Here is a 17,704-nt window from a genome sequence, read left to right on the forward strand (position 1 = left end):
AGCGTTATCTCTCATTTTCCCTGCTCACAGGTTTCAGTAATGTTGTGTGGAAACACACATGTTCCACTGCTGACTGAGTGCGACTGCAGCCAAGTGCTGGCAACAACAAAGTTGTGGCAACTGATGAGTCAGCAGCTGCCATAATCACAATGGGGGGAACATAACCAGTATCATATACTCTCAGTGGCTCTGCAAACACAGTGTTAAACCAGGTATGAAATTATGTTCTCTCTTAAAAATCAGAGCCCAGGGATTACGGACGAGGGACGCAGCCACTGTGGGATTTGCTAATTAGGGATCATCTCTTTCTTTCTTTCACTCTTTCCATCATCTCTCTATTTGCCGTCACCTCACCCCTCCCGCACTCACCTTGCATTATTGGGGATGAGAGGCCCGAGATGAAATAAGAGGCGAAGAGGCCGTCAGCCCCTCATTGTTCGATCGGTAAATTTCAGACGAATTATAGCGGCAGTGGAAATAATTGCTTGTCCCAATTATGAATCCATCTGCCGCGGTGGCTCTCTGATTTGAAGGGGAGGAAACTCCCGAGAGCAATGCCAAACAATGCGCGGGAAAAAGGCACGGGAGCATGTCAGCGGCCATTAATATCCATAAAGGCAATTTCACAACACACCTAATGACAGGAAATGACAGACAACTGTTAGGTAATTAGTATGTGTGATGTGTGAGTGAGTAGAGGTGTGATGTGTGTGTGTGTGCGTGCGTGTGTGTGTGTGTGCAGACTTAGGCTAATACATTCCTCTGCAAATACATGTGGGCAGTTTACTTAATAGTCCCTGTGTCTGTCTTAGAAAATAATACGACCCTGAAGGACTATTTAGACATCAAATGTGACGTTTAGAAAATCATTCCACTAAGTTTTTGAGGAAAGGTTTTCCAGGGTCAGCTCTAGTCATAACGTCCTGAAGGCTTCTAATATAAATGTCCAATCAAATATCTGATTTTGGGTCAGATCCGATTTAAAAGAAGGCCGACTCATTATGGAAGAGAATGACCCCCATCAATGCTAAACTACGACCTCTTATTATTTTCATGGTGGAAGAAATTTGAACCACTGTTTGAACACTGTTGAGTACTTTTATCTAAATCAATGTATTATGTTCTATAAGATGGCTATATGTTGTGTATGTAAAATATGTAGCTCAGAAAATAAATGTAGTGGAGTAAAATTTACAATGTCGACCTCTAAAATATAGTGATGTGGAAGCAAAGACGTATAAAACTGTGTAGTAATTGAGTAATTGTGCTTCTATCGGACTGAATGAGGTTTGAATATTTTATATAATATAATGTACATAATAATCTATTTAATGGCAATTTTCTACATAGTGTTTACATATTTGCTTTCTAAATCAGTGAATTAAAAAGGGCTCAGAGTTGGAGAACACTTAAAAAATGTGTGTATTATATTTCTATGGAATATAAAAATATATACTACAAGTACTGACTGGGGGAGTGAGAGTGTGTCAAACATGTTAAACTTTGGGAGAAGTTTAAAGATGAATTTTGAGATAATAAGGGTATTGATATGAATATGGATGAGACAGTGGAGAGCCATCAGAGCTGCGCTGTCAGCGGGAAAGCCGTTTCCTGGAGTGCCGGACCCGCCGTGATTTCTTCCGGGTTCCTCTCAGTTTGTTTTGTTGGTGTGTCATCGTGACAGAAACTCACAGTCTGCGGCTGAAGTCACAGTTTTTTATCCAACTTACATGACGACTCGGCTGAGAGTAAGATGTCCTCTGAGGTTTTACACCCCCGCTGAGGCGGACAAGTGAGTTCGCCGTGATTTCATCCTGACCTGAGACACCTGTTGCTCCAGTTTCGGCAGACAGGTGCCACTTTCTTCGTGTCGGCTCGGGAGCGGCTCGGCCCCGGACTGCTCGGAAACTTGGATTAATTTCTGAACTGTTTTAAAAAATATTCGACTTCACAGCTGCTATGAAGGTGACAGTGACTTTCGGGGACACCGTGGTGGTGGTTCCCTGCAAACCGGGGTGGACCGTCCGGGATTTAACCGACCAAGCCACGCGCAGATACCGCAGGATTTTGGAGCAGGTGAGCGCTCTCATATCCGGCTTTTACCTCACTTTGTCTGGACTTTCGTGAAATATTTCCACCCACATAACATGTCTCATTCCGCACATTTCATTCTTCACATTTTGTAAGAGCCCGTTCCCATACCTTGGCAGAGGTGTGGGTCACGTGACAAGGTAATGACGTTCATAATATTGGAGCTAGCGTTAGCTGCTAGCTTAGATCAAACAGAAGAAGTCACGTTGTTTGCGTTGAAATAATGACTTATTTTGAAACTGAGCGCACTTAGTCAAAACTTTTACATGTAAATAAAACACAAGGCTCATTCATAGACAGTTTGACTCTTTCCAGGTTTTTGTTGTTGTTGTTGTTAGCTTAAGTGTTGCTGTGGTGGGAAAATACGTAAAAATGTGGGTTGTTTTGGCTGAAACCTCCTTACACTGCAGGATTAATCCATCTTAAATGTGTATAAATTGACAAAAAAATTGTAATGCACCTTGTATTAATGCTTTTATTGTGGCGGTGCAGACTTTAACTACAAGTGGTAACTTAACATTTGACTTAATAGAAGAACAAGGACTTCTATCTGCACTTTTTGATGACAATCAGAGATCAGAGAGAATCCATCACAGGAAACTTGCCTCCATGTACCAGAATGCAATGCAGCTGCAGGACATTTTGGATTATGAGTCAGGGCTGTCACGTGCCTCAACTGGAAGAACCCTCTGTCCCTGCTTGCTCTCTGCACATCTGGATGCACCAAGTCCGTACCTGTTCTGATTGCAGCTGAAAGTAATTGTGGGAAATGTGGGCGATGACACTCCAACACGCCAAACCGAGCTGAGAAGAGCTAATGTGGCATGAGACTGAAGTGTTTTGAATGCTCCTCGTGCACGTGAAGATATGAACCCCCAGCTTTCTGCTCCCCGATGCTGCAATCACTAGAACATAAATCATTCTGCTGAACTGACCTTTTATTAATCAGCAGCTTTGTGTGTGCGCGCTGTCCCGGCGTGATAGTGTGCTGATGTGTGTTTCGTCTCGGCGAGGATGTGAGTGGTGAAGGCTGCACTCTCGGCTGTCTACCTGCACAATAGCTCCCTGTTTAAGCCCTGGTATCTCACCGGGCAGGTGGAAGTTTACTGTTTGATGTCCTCAATGTGGCTGCAGTCGGGGATGTGCGCTGCGGACAGGAGGCTTTGTCCTGTGAGTGATTGGGGATTAGGATTGGTGACAGGCCCTGGTCTTATCGGTTGGCTGGTCCCCCCTCAGCCCGCCCACGCACCCTCCCCTCGGCAAGGCGAGAGGCTGGCTCGAGGAGATGCGAGAGGCCGCGGAGGCAGGGATGGAAGCACCAACTGGGTGCCTGGATGGATTGTTTCCACTCAGCGAGGGAGCACACAAACACTCGGAGGAGCTCATCTCGCTCGGCGTCCCCTGAGCCGTCACGTCTCCACCTCACTGACAGCTACAGCGGTTGATTTTCAGAGACGCACACTGCGGTGCACAAACTGAAGTCGGCTAAATGCGAGTGTTTGATTATAATGCAGCAGGCCCTTGATTGCTTTGTTAATTAGGAGCTAGACGCTGACTCAGCAGCCTGTTGCCTCCTCTTAATGGAGGCAGATCATCGTGGGGACAGTCCAGCGCTGGAGCTGCCAGAGAGGACCCAACAGATCGGACCGGATGTGGCGTCTCCTCCTGCCAGCAGAATCCACTTAGTGCCCAGTGCCACATAAAGCGCGCGTGCCTCTGCTCTCCAGCCTCACTGCTGACTGCAGGGACAGTGTCACAAACCTGGGTTTAATCACCGGGGGTGTGTGTGTGTGTGTGTGCAGGATTCTGTCTGTCCCGCTGTGCATTGCAGTAATGGCACGTAGCCCCTCTTAATTAGCAGTTCATTTCAATGCGGTCTCAGTTGTGACCCCGTGCGTGTTCGGCTGCTTCAGTTCACCAACAAAGCCTCAAACTGACTGCGTTTAGGGAACCTCTGCTCATTATACGGGCTGAGCGTGATAAAAGATGCTCCCCTGGCCGTGGCATGTGTGAACATTTACACCTGAAATGTTAAGATTTAGTCGATATATTCGTTTAATTTGCCAAGCTGGCGTCTGAGGCTGCTTGCTCTGACAGCCCGGCGGACCAGCATGGAGACGGTGAGCGTTGTGCCTTCTCAGGGGAAACAGCCAGCCCCCGTCTCCCTCCGTCTGTGCAGGTTCAGCTCAGATTACAGCCCCCATACCAACACCGTGCTGACACCTGAACAAACTGAAAGCACTGTGCTTACCTCTCATGTATTTGGAATGAGAGGAGTTGTCCCCCGCAGTGTGTGCGTCACAGCTCAGCTATGCAAAAGGCATTTTTAAAGGTGCATGTAACCGTTCACACCTTCTCTTTCTTGGGGTGTCACACACTGGCTGGCAGATGCGTTCAGGGACATAGTGTCTTGTAAATTTATTATGTCAACTCCATTGATCCCTGAAGGAAACCCGCCTCATTAGAGTGGATGTAGTTTCATATCACAGCCCTCTTATTTAAAATGTTTCTGTTGTGTTCAGGAGTGAGTTTGCCCTGATCACAGACTGCAGGCGAAGGTCAAGTTGTCTCCATCTCTGGGCGTCGTCCTCCTTCAGAGAGACAGCTCTCCACAGTTTTTCCTCACTCTGTCCTCTCACTCGCACCGTCGGATCCGACTCCAAGACAGCTCCTCATCGACATTTTCATTAAAGCCTCTTTTTTTCTGTCACGGTTAAATCCACACCATCCTCCTGCAGCTGTGTAATTACACATTCTTGTGAGGATCAAAGTGTGAAATAGCAACCCCACCACCACCACCACCACCGCTGCAGCCCCACTGAATTTAGCTTCACTAATCGCCCCCGACACTTCACCGTTCTCGAGTGGTGTCATGTTTGCTCACCAGAGAGGGGGGGAGCGGGAGAAGGAGAGATATCGCTTTAAATGGTGGGGGACTTAATGGTGTAATTTGCAGGGAATTTACTCTTCTAACTGTCACGGTAATTCTCCTCCACTGTTGACTGACTGACTCCCGACTCCTTTTGTTTTTTATTTCATGGGAAGGGTTCGGGACACAAAGGGGAATTACCGAGGATTGACAATGAGGGACTTCAGAGGAGTTTTTTTTTTACTCCCCTCTTTCCTCCCCATAGATTACTTTCCCTCTGAAGTGTCATGCATTCACCTCTTTTCAGCGCTCAGTGGGAAGAGAGGAGAGCGTCTTTCCTCGGGTCTTGCGAGCTCTGGCTCAGGAAACAGAGGCGCAAGCGTGCCAGGTGTGCTTACACACTGCCTGCAGCGGCGATGCTAATTAACACTCAGCCTTTGTTGTGCTTGGATCCACCGATGTGAATTAATCCTCCCCGAAAAATCATACTAATGCCTTTTATTTCATTAAGGTGCGCGTCTCATTGTTGGTGATGTGATGTCATCGGAAAAAGAGCCAATTACCGCCCTTCCTTCCGTTTACTGTTGCTGTCTTACTCGCTTACACACACTCTCAGAAGTAAACAGTGTCAGTGAGGAGAGGCAGAGGAATGCCAGCAGTGCTTCATGTTGGACTGGTTTTTCTGGCGAGGTGTAAACGCTCTGCCCTGACGTCAGGCTCCGGCTGTGCACTCCGCTGACTTCTACATCTGCATGTAGAAGTCAAGTCTGCATGTGCTGCCCGACAGCAACTAGAGCAACGCTTCACAAATCATCACAAAACACACCGTTCTTTTGTACTTTGTATCGCCATGAAACAAATTAGGATGAACTATTGGTTTCAAGATGATAATTCAGGACCGTTTGAGAACAGTAAATGATGTAAGTGTTGGATCTGATCTACATCTGGATATTCAGTCTGGATAAGGAAACATGCAGACCCTGTTTTATCACCTATTTTCTAAATGGGATCATAATTTTCAAATGACGCGTCATGCTGTATTGAAGGCTCGCAACAAGCGATTGAAACCACAATTAGGGAAATATTTACTGAGGTGTTAAATTAAGTAAGAAGAAGGATCATTTTCTCATGAGCTTACATTCAGTCATAATCCACCTGAGATGCAGTTGAACACGACTTGAGTTACTGTTTTCGAGCTATAATGACCTTTAATGCTCGTAATGAAGATCCATGCAGGCGTCGTTCTTTGCACGGCCTCGGTGCAGCAGTGACCAGCATCTCTGCGCTCTGGATCGTTGGACTTCCTGCCTTTCTCGCGTTTCGCACAATGCCGTCGCTTTGTGTGCAGACCGCAGCGTATCTCGGCGTGCTCGTTGTTGTTGCAGATGACTCCTCTCGCTCCGTCTCGCTCAGCCCTGGCGCTGGTATTGTGGCCACTTCTGAAGAAAGGGAGGCACCGGCTTTATTCCTGTGATTGAAATCCCAGGCTCCCCCAACCATTTGTTTTAAGAGAATCGACTTGGCCCATTGTGAAAGGCAGACACCCTCTTTTTTTGTGCCCTGTAATTCACATTGGGATGCAGTGGAGCAAGAAGGAGCCCATTCACGTCAGGGCTCAGTGATACAGCAGAAGCCACTCGCTGGGCCTCAGCCAAACTCATTCCAGCCTGCGAGGCTTGCAGCCTATAGCTGTTAATTTAGCTGGTAATGTAGTCTTGTGCTGCTCTTGACAGATTGCTTATTGGTATGGGCAGTGCCTAATGGGCCATTTTCTGCTGCACACATTGTTAGAAACGATAAGCCTTGTTAAAGATTTCTTATTTCTGTCTAGAAATGACTTTTAATAGAAATTGTGGAAAAAAATATTGTGTAACAGAGCTAAATTTAACCCATCCGAGAGGCCGGATCGACATCCTGTTGCACTTTGCGTTCATGATTTATGCGATTTATCGTCAGCCTCGTCTTAAATTGTCTACAAATGCACTTTTTCTTCTGCACAGCGTTGACTCGTGTGTGCTAGGTAACGAGAAGGGGAAGATGATGTTGTTTTCTCAGTGGATGGAGCAGCAGGCCTGGTGTTCTTCCTGCTCTGCGGGGTGTGTTCACTCTGACCTCGGCCTTCACGGTGACAATGAGCCCGGCCTGGAATGTGCCCACCGCCGCTCCCCTCAGACCAGCAAAACTGGAAAAATGTCCCCGTCCTCCCCCTCTTCTGTCTCACATTCTTCTGGACAGATTCTTTTAACCCAGTGTTGTACATTCGCAGCGTGATGTGGGTCAACTCGTCCTCCCGTACCTGCCAAACAAACAGGAAAATCTGCTGTTGTGTCAGTGTAACGAGTAAACTAGTGGCATCACATCAGAGGACAAACTTTGCTGCATGGCCGTCGTCAGGGTGGACCTTGTTCAGAGTAGGGAAGAGATTCTTTTATGGCCCTGCGGCCGTTATTGTCGGCATTGTTCGATAAATAGAAGCATTGTGTCTCTCGGCTGGTTATATGTGTATATATAGCAGCCTGCATTGTGTGCAGCCACTGCACTATAACGACCACTAATTAGCCCTTCAGGACTTCCTGCCATTTTATGTTTATTGACCCTTTTGTGAAAAACGTCTTTTTGTTGATCATTAACAAGGATTTAGATCCACTGGTGTGTTTCTATGACACCATGATCACCTCACTTCTTATGTTTGCTCTAATTAAGGCCGACCAATTACTAGAACTAGAATGAAAGCTGCTTTAACTCCCAGTCCAATATCACTGGTTTTTGCAGCTATTCCCAGTTTAGTTTCATGTGTAGATGTCGGTTTATTGTGTGAAATGTGTGAATGTGAAATTGTCCTCTTTGCTAACTGGTGCCTTTGTGTCCAGCACGGGGAGACCGCCGTGAAGACCCACCACTTGGAGTACATTGAAGGAGGGATCCTGGACATGGACGACCTGCTGAGTGACCTCGTGGAAGACAGAGACAAGGTGAGGATGTGTCTGTGGACGGCCTGCGTGTGGGTGCTTACTTCCATCTGATTCGTCTACGCTCGCACACTTTTGTCCTGTCCTTTTGTCGCGCTGACATGCGATCGACAGCAGTTCCTCGTGGTTGCGGACGGCGAGCTCTTCCTTCGTTGTTCGTACCTGGCGGGAGGCACGGTAAATTACAGTCGAGGATCCATCCCTCTCAGCCGCGCTCAGAGTCTGCTAGCGGGTTTATTTTGACTCCGTTTGTGAAGTATCCAGACTGGCAGGACGACAGGATGTCCAATAAACAAGGTGTTTGTAAATCCAAACATTGGTGAGCTTATCACCGGTTGTTCAAATCAACTAAATACTAAATGACAACGAGTGTTTCTGCTCTGCTTCTGACCGAAGAAAACAAACTCTGATTGGCTTTGTTCGCATTTTAAATGTAACTCCACAGAAAGTCCACTACATTTCACACACACACACACAAACACACACAGACAGTGGCCCATTTTCTATAAAGAGCAAAATTCATCCCTCTTGCTAATTTCCCATAATGCATTCCTAAGATGTGCTAATAAACTGCCCGAAATCCATATTCATCAGCCCTGGGCCCAGACGAATGATGAATTATCAACACTTAGTCAGCAAGAAGGCCAAATGAGATGGAAATGGAGTATTCAGCCGACCCCGTACCGCACTGTGACAACTGGTGTTTTAAGCTGCATGAACAATAGTGTGTGTGTGTGTGTGCGTGTAAGACTGCAAGTTTGGCAAAATACTCTTTGAGAAAAAGGGGACACGACTAAATAATAGATGTGTAAACTCAGTGGGAATCTTCTGCGGAGAGGAAGAAGAAGTTTTTATGATCACGGGGAACAGAGGCCTCATTTCCGGGGATGATGGGATTCTTATCGTAAGATCTGCGTCTTATTTGTGCATAAGAGGGTGACTGGTGGATTTTAATGACTCATTTTCCAACCTGAGCCTGCTTTCCCTCAGAGCGACGATGAAGCGTCACAGATCAAATCCCGCTCCGGCATTTGATCAAGTTCTTGCGCTAACAAGTCGGCCTGACGTCGGCTGTCTTCTCCCAGCCGTGGCGCTTTTTTGTGGCTGCGGCTCTGCTGAGCAAACGCTTCGCTCGAAACCTGCGCCGTCGCAGGAAGCGTCCTATTTACCTTTTGTTTCTTTACTCTCCCAGCTTTCACCCGATTCTCCGAACGCCCTCCCCGCTTTCATCTCGCTTCCCATTTTATCCTTTTGTTTTTGCCGCTGATGAAAAGATAACAGGCGGAATAGGACGAGCGCACGTGATCTTCACTTATCTCCGGGTTTCCAAACAGTGTCGGCTCTCATGGATTAATGAGCTGTGCCTGGCATTCTTGATTAGTCTGACTTCCTTTTGTTTGTCTACGTTTTTATTACCTCGCCGCAGCCGACAGATTCTATCTTTAGTGCTTTTCTTTTTTGTGCTGTTATTGTGGCCGGCACTGTTTCGCCATCAATCACACAGGAGTGGCCCCATTGTGAGGGCCCTCCACCGCGCAGCATGGGTCCTGTGTTAGCCGCGGATGCTAATGAGAGATAATGGTTAGCTATTTGTACGCCTATGGTTAGCTTAGCTGCGAGCGCAGACCTCTTTATGTGGGCCAGCCCCCCGATCATTATTCAACACGCACACACATTTGCATACAGTCACACACACACACACACACACACACACACACACACACATCTGCTGTCTCTGCCGCCTGCGCCGAGCCACAGGCAGGCATGTAGTGTAGCATGTTAGCATTAGCACGTACGGAAGGAGCGCCACTGGTGGTTGATGAGGGCGGAGATGAGGGGGCGGCTGTGATTTGATTACAGTTCTGCCCCCTGCATCTGTGACATGTGCGTGCACACGCACACACCAAGGTACACGCACGCTCCGTTCATTAGCACCCCATCTCGAGACGCCGGCCACCAGCCTCCTCATGAATATTAATATCAATCTGATGAATGTGAAGAAGGCCGTGGGGTGTTGGTTTAGGTGTGACCACATGAACACGATACACACTCGCACACACAAAAGACCACAGTATCAAGAGAGCCCCGCAGGTCACGGTTCAGTCAATTATTCTCCATGAAGCCCTCCTCTGCTTTGACCCTTCGCTGTGGGCGTGCTGTGTGTGTGTGTGCGTGCTCTGCAGCTCTCGGATGACAGTCGGAGGCACGGCGGTTGGAGTCAGTGACCTGTCAGATACCCCGCTACTTTAACAGTGGAGAGATGTAGGCAGACATAACAGTCTCCTCCTCTTCATCACGCTGTTTTGCTCAGATCACAGTAGTTTAGGGACTAGTTGACCTGCTTTACCCTCCATCAGACAAAATGTATCATCTGTCATTAACAATATGGGATTCCAGGATTTCTTGGTTTGTCAGGTTTCAGCAGACTTTTCCATTTGTTCTTTCCTCACGCCTCCCCCTCTCCCTCCCTTTCAAAAGCAGCTTTACTCCTGCACATTTTCCCATTTACCGCCACCAGAACTGTCATTCCCTCTGGGGTCCTGCATTAGCCACAGCCATTACCTGCATACAGTACGTCTCCACGGTGCACAGGTGCTGTCAGGTAGGCTGTTCATGCCATTAACATAGGAGCTATATGCTAGGTTTCAGCTCCAAAAATAGTTGGGATTTGGTGGTTTAGGCGTAAAACATGAATTAAAACAGAATGTTCTCAGGAAAAAATGTATGGGGAAGGATGTGTGCCTCATCCTGTGCTCCTGTGGAGAGATTTTGTCGTCTGGCAGAGCGTTTGGTTGAGGATGCCGCTCCATTAGAAGGCCTTCATCTCTCTCCTTCACCCACATGCGGCTGAAATTTGCATGTTCAACATGTGTGAGTGTCTTCTCTTGTCACGCGGATCTCCTCCAGAATGGGAATTAAACTCAGGGAGCATAACGTCTCCTCATAAGTGGACTGTCACTCCTCATTCCACGCGCGTAGACACACACACGCGCACACACACAACTTCACACGGACCTCGTTTTCGAGGGTGGAAAAAAAAAATACGCATAAAAAAGTCGACCTTCCATCCCATGCAGCCAAATGAGAAATCTAATTTCATGGGAAATTTAATGGAAAAAAAGGGAATGATTTCCTCCATCTCTCTTTAATTAGCCCTTTTTAATCACCGCGCCCGCACGCCGTCCACGAACCGCCCGCGCAGCCTCTGGATGCTGTAATGTAAATGGTAGGGGTGCGCATCCCAGCTGATCTCCCTCTGAAATGTCAAGGCTTGATTGCGACGCAGCCTCCCATCATCCATCTCTTCTGCTTGCACGTCACAGCGGAGGACGCAGCGCTGGAGAAACGAGTCGCGCGGAAATATGTTATGATATTTAAAGCGGGTCTTTGGTCACGAGCGTCTTTGAGTAATGACCTTATTTAATTGGACAGCGTGTCAGGAAACCGAACAGATGTGCTTAAAAGTTCTGTATTTATCACATTAAATAATAATTAATTGTTGTAATATCCACAAATTGAAGAAGCTGCATAGTGTCATGCTTCTGATACAACATGATGTAATTCAAATAATAGCAAATAGCCTCTTTAAGCGCAGCCTGACATGTCATATTTCTGAGGCCGTCACTGTTGGAGACAACACAGGCTGTTTTCAAAGAGATAAAATTGCGCTGGATTACACCTATGCATAATTTTCTTGTGAACAGGGACTCTGAATGAGCAGTGGAATGAGAAGAAATGTTCCATTCTTGAATATTAATGTACTGAATGAGTGTAGAGACTATAAAAGGCATCAAAGAAGGGGTTTTATTTCATGACAGTCTCAAGAATTATAGCTGTGTGACTGTTTAACTAGACTATTGTGCTGAAGTGCCCTCAAACATATCTTTTGCATCTTTCCCACCCTGTGGACTCTTTAAACACTTGTCGTGCTATGGAGCCATGTTTTGATGAGTGGGTGCCTGTTTTGTTTGCATCTCTCGCCGTTACTCACGCGAGCGGGAAGACGTCTGGCGCTGTAAACTCACAAGCTTGTGGGCGACGCCAGACACATTCCCGCCAGCGCGCCAAGAAACGTACAGAGCGAAGCGGCAGCAAATTGCAAGGGGGGAGAAAACGGCTCAGTGTGACGCTGCACGGCCCTGACCGAAGCGTGCATCACGAGCTGTCAGACTGACAGAAAGCTGGCGTCCAACGTCTGGTCACATGCACCGTTTTGTTTTGTTTCTCTCTGATTTAATCTGACATTTTGCATCTCACTAAGGTATCTCACCAGGATTTCTAAAATTGCATTTGCAGATGATTGGTAGAGGAACTGCATTTGTCAGTTTTGCTTGCTAAAACTACATATTTGCATTACATATAAGCAAATATTTGAAGTTCCAGGAGCATTTTGTGGGTCTGCATCCCCACACAAATTTAAATCAATCCAGTGTCCACAGATCAAACGTGGACACGCAGCGTCATGAAGTCCAGTCCAATCTCCAAACTCACAATGAAATTAGATAATGCTGAAGTCGTTTATCGCGTCAGACGTCAGCCCCTCTGACAGACGACAATGAGGCATTACTTAAAACGTGCCAACCCGCTGGAGAAAAAGTTTATTGAATAGGACGTGATTGCGAGGCGCAGACGTGCTGATTAGCCCTCGACGCTCCGTGACATCTCGCTCCCTCACCTCCGTTCCCCTCATCCAGCGCCACGGCGAGCCGCGTTTGATTTTCATCTGAATAGTCAAATAACTCTGCACACCTTCTGAATGGCCAGTGATGAGCGGGAGCACGAGGTTCAAGTGCGCTGATTAGAAAATAGCAAGGCGAGGCAGTTTATTTGTGCGGCGCGTATGGCACACTGAGGCTGTTCAAAGTGCTTTACATAATGCAAAGTTAACAATGAGTATTTGAGGTTAAAGTCAAAGGCGGAGCAGGATCTAAGTTTTTCTCACCTTGATTTAGAAGTGGTCAAAGTTTGTTCCACTTCTGTGCCGCACAGCAACTCAATGCTGCTCCGCCATGTTTAATTTGCACAGTGCAAACAGGCGGCAGCCTTCTGCCTGATGACCCGCGAGGCTCAGAGGGTTCACACCACATGAGCGTGGATGCGTTTTGGCGTGAAGCATTGGGAAATTTTCAGATCGATCTCAAACGGCACGCCGGTCTAATCATCATCCATACGTCCTTACCTGTGAGCGCCTTAAACACCGTGTCTGTCGGACATGTTTGAAAATTAATTGCACGGGCTCTGAGCTCGCCTGGTGTACAAATTTAATTGGCTGTAGGTCACCTGTAGCCGGTCATTATGCTCCCTCTGATATTTGATTGATTTTATTCTCGCCCTTTTTCCAGTGAGTAGTATAAGATTCACAAAAACAGGATTTTCAGCAGAGCAAGTGGATGGAAGAGGAGGTGTTCCCATTGTTTTGTCCACCCCTCGTGCATCCTCTTGAACCCGTAAACACACTGAACGGTATATTGAATAAAGCCAGATTATCTCCGTGTCAGACTGTTGCCTGCAGATCAGATCAGATCAGACCGGAGCGCCTGAATGTTTTGCCCGGTGGGATTTGGTCACTTGAGCTGATTTGATCACATCTCATCAGCCTCGACCTTGATTCAACACCCCCCACCCCCCACCCCCATCTGAGCATCATGACAGCTCTTCATCTGATTATATTCAATTAACAATACCCCCTACACACACTCCCCGTCACACACACATGCAGCAGCCCCGTTTGATTGTAATTAGGATGAGAGAACGAGAGGAAGGCTTCAGCAGAAACAGATCTCGCTGTGCCCGTCTGCTTTTCATTTAACTGCACGCACGTCGAGTTTTCTCATAAAGTTGCACTTTGGAATTTTAATTCCTTCAGAGGATCCGTCGCTCTACCTTTTGACTTTGAATGATGGCACCTCTCCAAAGTGATTTGTCAGTTCACTGAAGCAACAGACCGGGATTCAGTCAGGATAAGGCCTGTTTCTGTTTTCTTTGTGTACGTGTGTGTGACTTCTAGAGGCTCGGCGAGGTCATGGCGCCCTCAGATCTCGTCCTTTGGTGCCTCTCCTTCTGTTAATCACACAGACTCTGTGTTGCCCCCTGTGTCACCATCACACCACCCATTAGCTCCTAATGGAGTGAGACGGTCAGGCTGTAACACGACCTGCCCGCGCCCGCTGTGGTCCGGCGGGGGGGAACCAGGGGGTGTAGCTGTGTCGAGGCCAGAGGGGGCACCGCGCTCCGTGGGCTCGCTTTGCTAATGACACGTGCACATAATCAGTGTGGAAGAAGAAGATGAGGCATGAAGATGTGCAAGAGGCCGTCTGTGTCATGGCCTGTGTTTCAAATTATGTGTGTAAACCAAGTGATGTGAAATATGTTTGAAAAACACACTGACGTTATTGTGAAGCTGCAGCTTGTGTCGTGTGTGTGTTAGCTTTAACAGTTATCAGAGATTTTGGCACCGCAGCCTGCAGAGGAGCCAATCACATCCAGCTAATGATCTATTATAGATCAACTTGTTTACAGAAAATCTACTCTCTGACCTAAGCAGCCTCACGCCATCTGTTTTCCTACATGACATCGCCCCGGACTACTATATGTGTGCGTGTGGCGTGTTTTTCCTCTGCTCGCCGAATCTCCGCTCACTCCAACTGCTAATAACTCAAATCAGCAGAAAGTCACACACTCGTGTGTGTGTGCATCCGCAGCAAGTCGAGGATAAATGTTTGCAATGCTGGATCCAACTCATTTAGGTTAAGTATTTAATGATTTCTGGTGCAATTACGCAGCTGAAGCCACATCTGTGCTCATTGTTTTGCACGCATGTAAACACTCCTGCACGCACACACGCGCAGTATTATTGTTATTATTCATTTTTCCTGCCTCTCATCCTCATCACCTAACTGATTGGCCTAATGAATGGAGCGCCGTGGACGGTAATGCCTCTGAATAGGCCACTCGAATCATTAGCCAGCCTGCGTGTGACGTGGGAAGGATGTATGGAAAGGATGGTTTCGCTCACATAAGTACAGTCTGGATTTGGATGCGGCCTTGGTTGAGGTCCAGCTCCCTCTCTCTCCCCCTCTGCCTTTCCTGTCTCACCCCAGCTGTCCCTACCTAAATAAATCAGAGATGTGATTGCTTACTATAATTTCGCTTAGTGTTTCCTAACCACCGTATTTTTTCCTTCTCGTCTAAAGCGGCCACAATAAACATTTTTAAATCAGCAGTGGATCTCATGACTGCTTTTATGTGGAAGGAGTCGCTTGCAGCTCAGTTTTTTTGGTGTTATTGATGCTTATTTTGTGGAATTTGCAGCTTCCCCCACTTTAAAGTAAGTTTTATTCCTCTAATAAACGTTGATAATTCATTTTCAAATGGATTAATCAGATAATTTCTTCAGCTCTGCACACGTGTGTTGTTTGATTTCTGCATAAGATCATACAGGCACAGTTCAGTAGTTCAACTATACACACGTTGTGTAGTTATATGTTTATTTTCACGTTTATGTTGCTGGAGCTTCAGCCCCCTCACCTCCACATATATGGATAGATGGTGCTGTCAGGTGGAGTTTTGCACTCGTGACGCTTGCAGACATGTAATGAAGCACAAATCCTGCTTTCCCCCTTCGGGCTTCCATGTTGAGTCAATAACTATCTAATAAGCCGTGCTGGTGGGAACACGTATGTTGATAGGTGTAAGAGAAATCAGCAGGTGAGGCTTTTTTTTAAATTTCTCCTCCAAAACACCTTCAGGCTATGAGTGATGTGGGCTCTCCATGGCAACAGCGAGTGCTGAATGTCAGTAATGTATAGTTCACATATATATTAGGAAGCTCATGCGCGGTGGAAAGCAAGATGTTTGCCCCTAAAGAAGAAATCTGGGCTGAGAAGTATCAACAATTCGAGGAGGACTCGCACTTTGAGGTCATGGCCGCCCTCTGACCCAGAAATGGAAACCACAGAGAAGAATTTGCATCACAGCCGCAGTGGAAAACTGGTAAATTATTAATAATCCGATGAATAATGATCATGAAAAGTACACATTTCCCCTTAAAACTATCCGTAACACTGCTTCAAAGCTCCGTCCACACAAAGAGGAAGGCCACAGGCAGAAAGAGAGAGGTGACGTATGGTATGAAAGTCTAATGTCAAGGGAGGGCAGATGGAGGAGGAGGAGGAGGAGGAGGAGGGAGGGGCAGCCTGTGGAGGAGAGAGCCACAGGTGAGAGGGCGCAGGCCTCGCAGCTCTGAGTTAATCACTCCTTCTATTTCTCTGTCAGATCCCGGGAGGGAGGATGGAGGAGGAGGAGGTGGAGGAGGAGGAGGGGAGCAGCTGGCCTTGTGACGGCCACAGGGAAAAGAAAGCTGATTATTAAGCTCTGGCTCCGACTTTTGAGGACTGGAGCTGGAACATGTGTGTGATTCCGTTCTGTGTTGGCGTGTCTGAGTGTGCGGCTGTTTATGCACATTCATGAGACAGAGGTTATGACTTTCTGTGTGCCAGGGGAGCACACGGTCCTGAGCACATTTGTGAGGGAATGTGTGTGTGCGTGTGTGTCAGTGTGTCCACAGATGCAGAACAGACCAGTGTAACCACCACTCATGTGTTTGCACTGTGGGGATGATGAACGAGCCGATTTGATATTTGTGTTGCCGGCCTGAGAAATATGAGGCCTGGAGCTCCCCTGTCACCCACATCCCTCGCTCCTTCGATCCCCCTTTCCCCTCCTCTCCCCCTCCCTCCTCTTCCTCTCGCCTGGCCTCTCGGGCATGTGTGATTTATGAAGAGTTTACCCTCACCCTTTATGAGCGTGCATAAATAATAATGTGACTTGTCACCGTGCAAAGCCGGCGCTGCAGTACCTCAGCTGGTGGCTCACTCTGTGGATGTGTGTGCGCGCTCTCGCTCGGCACACACACGCTCCATCACCGTGGCTGATGCGACAGATGTGAGTGCGTAGACTACAGAGAGGGAGGGAGTAATTTTTACCTTTTTGGCTGCGTGCCCGAACAATCAGCTGTTAATAATGCAGATTAAAATTTATTTTTCCTCCAAAACCTTTGCCTAAGTTTCATCCCTGTTAATGTGTGTGTATGTGGTCATCTGTAGGCGTAGGTAGACTCAGGTTTAATCTTTCCCTCGCAATTTTTATACCTTTTTTCAGCGGGATTTCTCTCCGTACATAAAGTAAGATTTAAAACACAGAACAGCTGATAATCACAGATCACAGAAAAACCTTGTTTTGCCCCCATATAATGAGTATGTGCCCATAAAAATACATATTTTTTATTATTTCGTTTATTCTTTTCTGCAAAATAACGCCTACATCTTCCGCTCGGCCTAAAAACATGTCTACCTCAATTCTGATTTTTATTTTTCTGATTTGTTCTTTGCATCTGAACTTCAGTCAGTTGTATAAACATAAGCTTGGGTGTGAAAAGCTAATAAAAATACTGCACCGCCGCCGTGACCTCCAGCCTCAGAAGTGACAGCAGAATGGAGTCACTGACACTGGGCAGCGTTTTCTGTTTTCCCAACACGATTCCTCCAGTTGCTATTTTTACTTCGCGCAAGCGGTGTTAGATCTGGGTCATCATTTGCTAAATTTGCATGAATGCAGATGCTGTAGCACCAGCAGACTGAGAAATTTACTTTGGTGCCTTCGTGTTTAGATCAGTGTGTCAGAAGCATCAAAGAGACGTTATGTTCAATGTGGAAGCACTAGCTGCTATCTGCGACTGCTGGCATGCCTTCAAACAGAGAGAAAGAAACATTTAGAG

At 47.0% G+C, this 17,704-nt stretch overlaps 1 protein-coding gene across 1 annotated transcript in view; it reads left to right on the plus strand.

Annotated features, from left to right (window-relative positions):
• Nucleotides 1–1,686: 1,686 nt before the first annotated feature.
• The window catches only part of pard3ba (par-3 family cell polarity regulator beta a), a 125,900-nt gene continuing 109,882 nt past the window's right edge, over nucleotides 1,687–17,704 (plus strand). The window contains exons 1-2 of the mRNA XM_070957669.1: nucleotides 1,687–2,076; nucleotides 7,831–7,932. Of these exons, the coding sequence (XP_070813770.1) occupies nucleotides 1,960–2,076; nucleotides 7,831–7,932 (219 nt within the window). The 5' untranslated portion in view covers nucleotides 1,687–1,959. The remainder of the gene's footprint in view (nucleotides 2,077–7,830; nucleotides 7,933–17,704) is intronic.

Source organism: Chaetodon trifascialis, chromosome 24, assembly GCF_039877785.1.
Source record: "Chaetodon trifascialis isolate fChaTrf1 chromosome 24, fChaTrf1.hap1, whole genome shotgun sequence".
NCBI lineage: Eukaryota > Metazoa > Chordata > Actinopteri > Chaetodontiformes > Chaetodontidae > Chaetodon > Chaetodon trifascialis.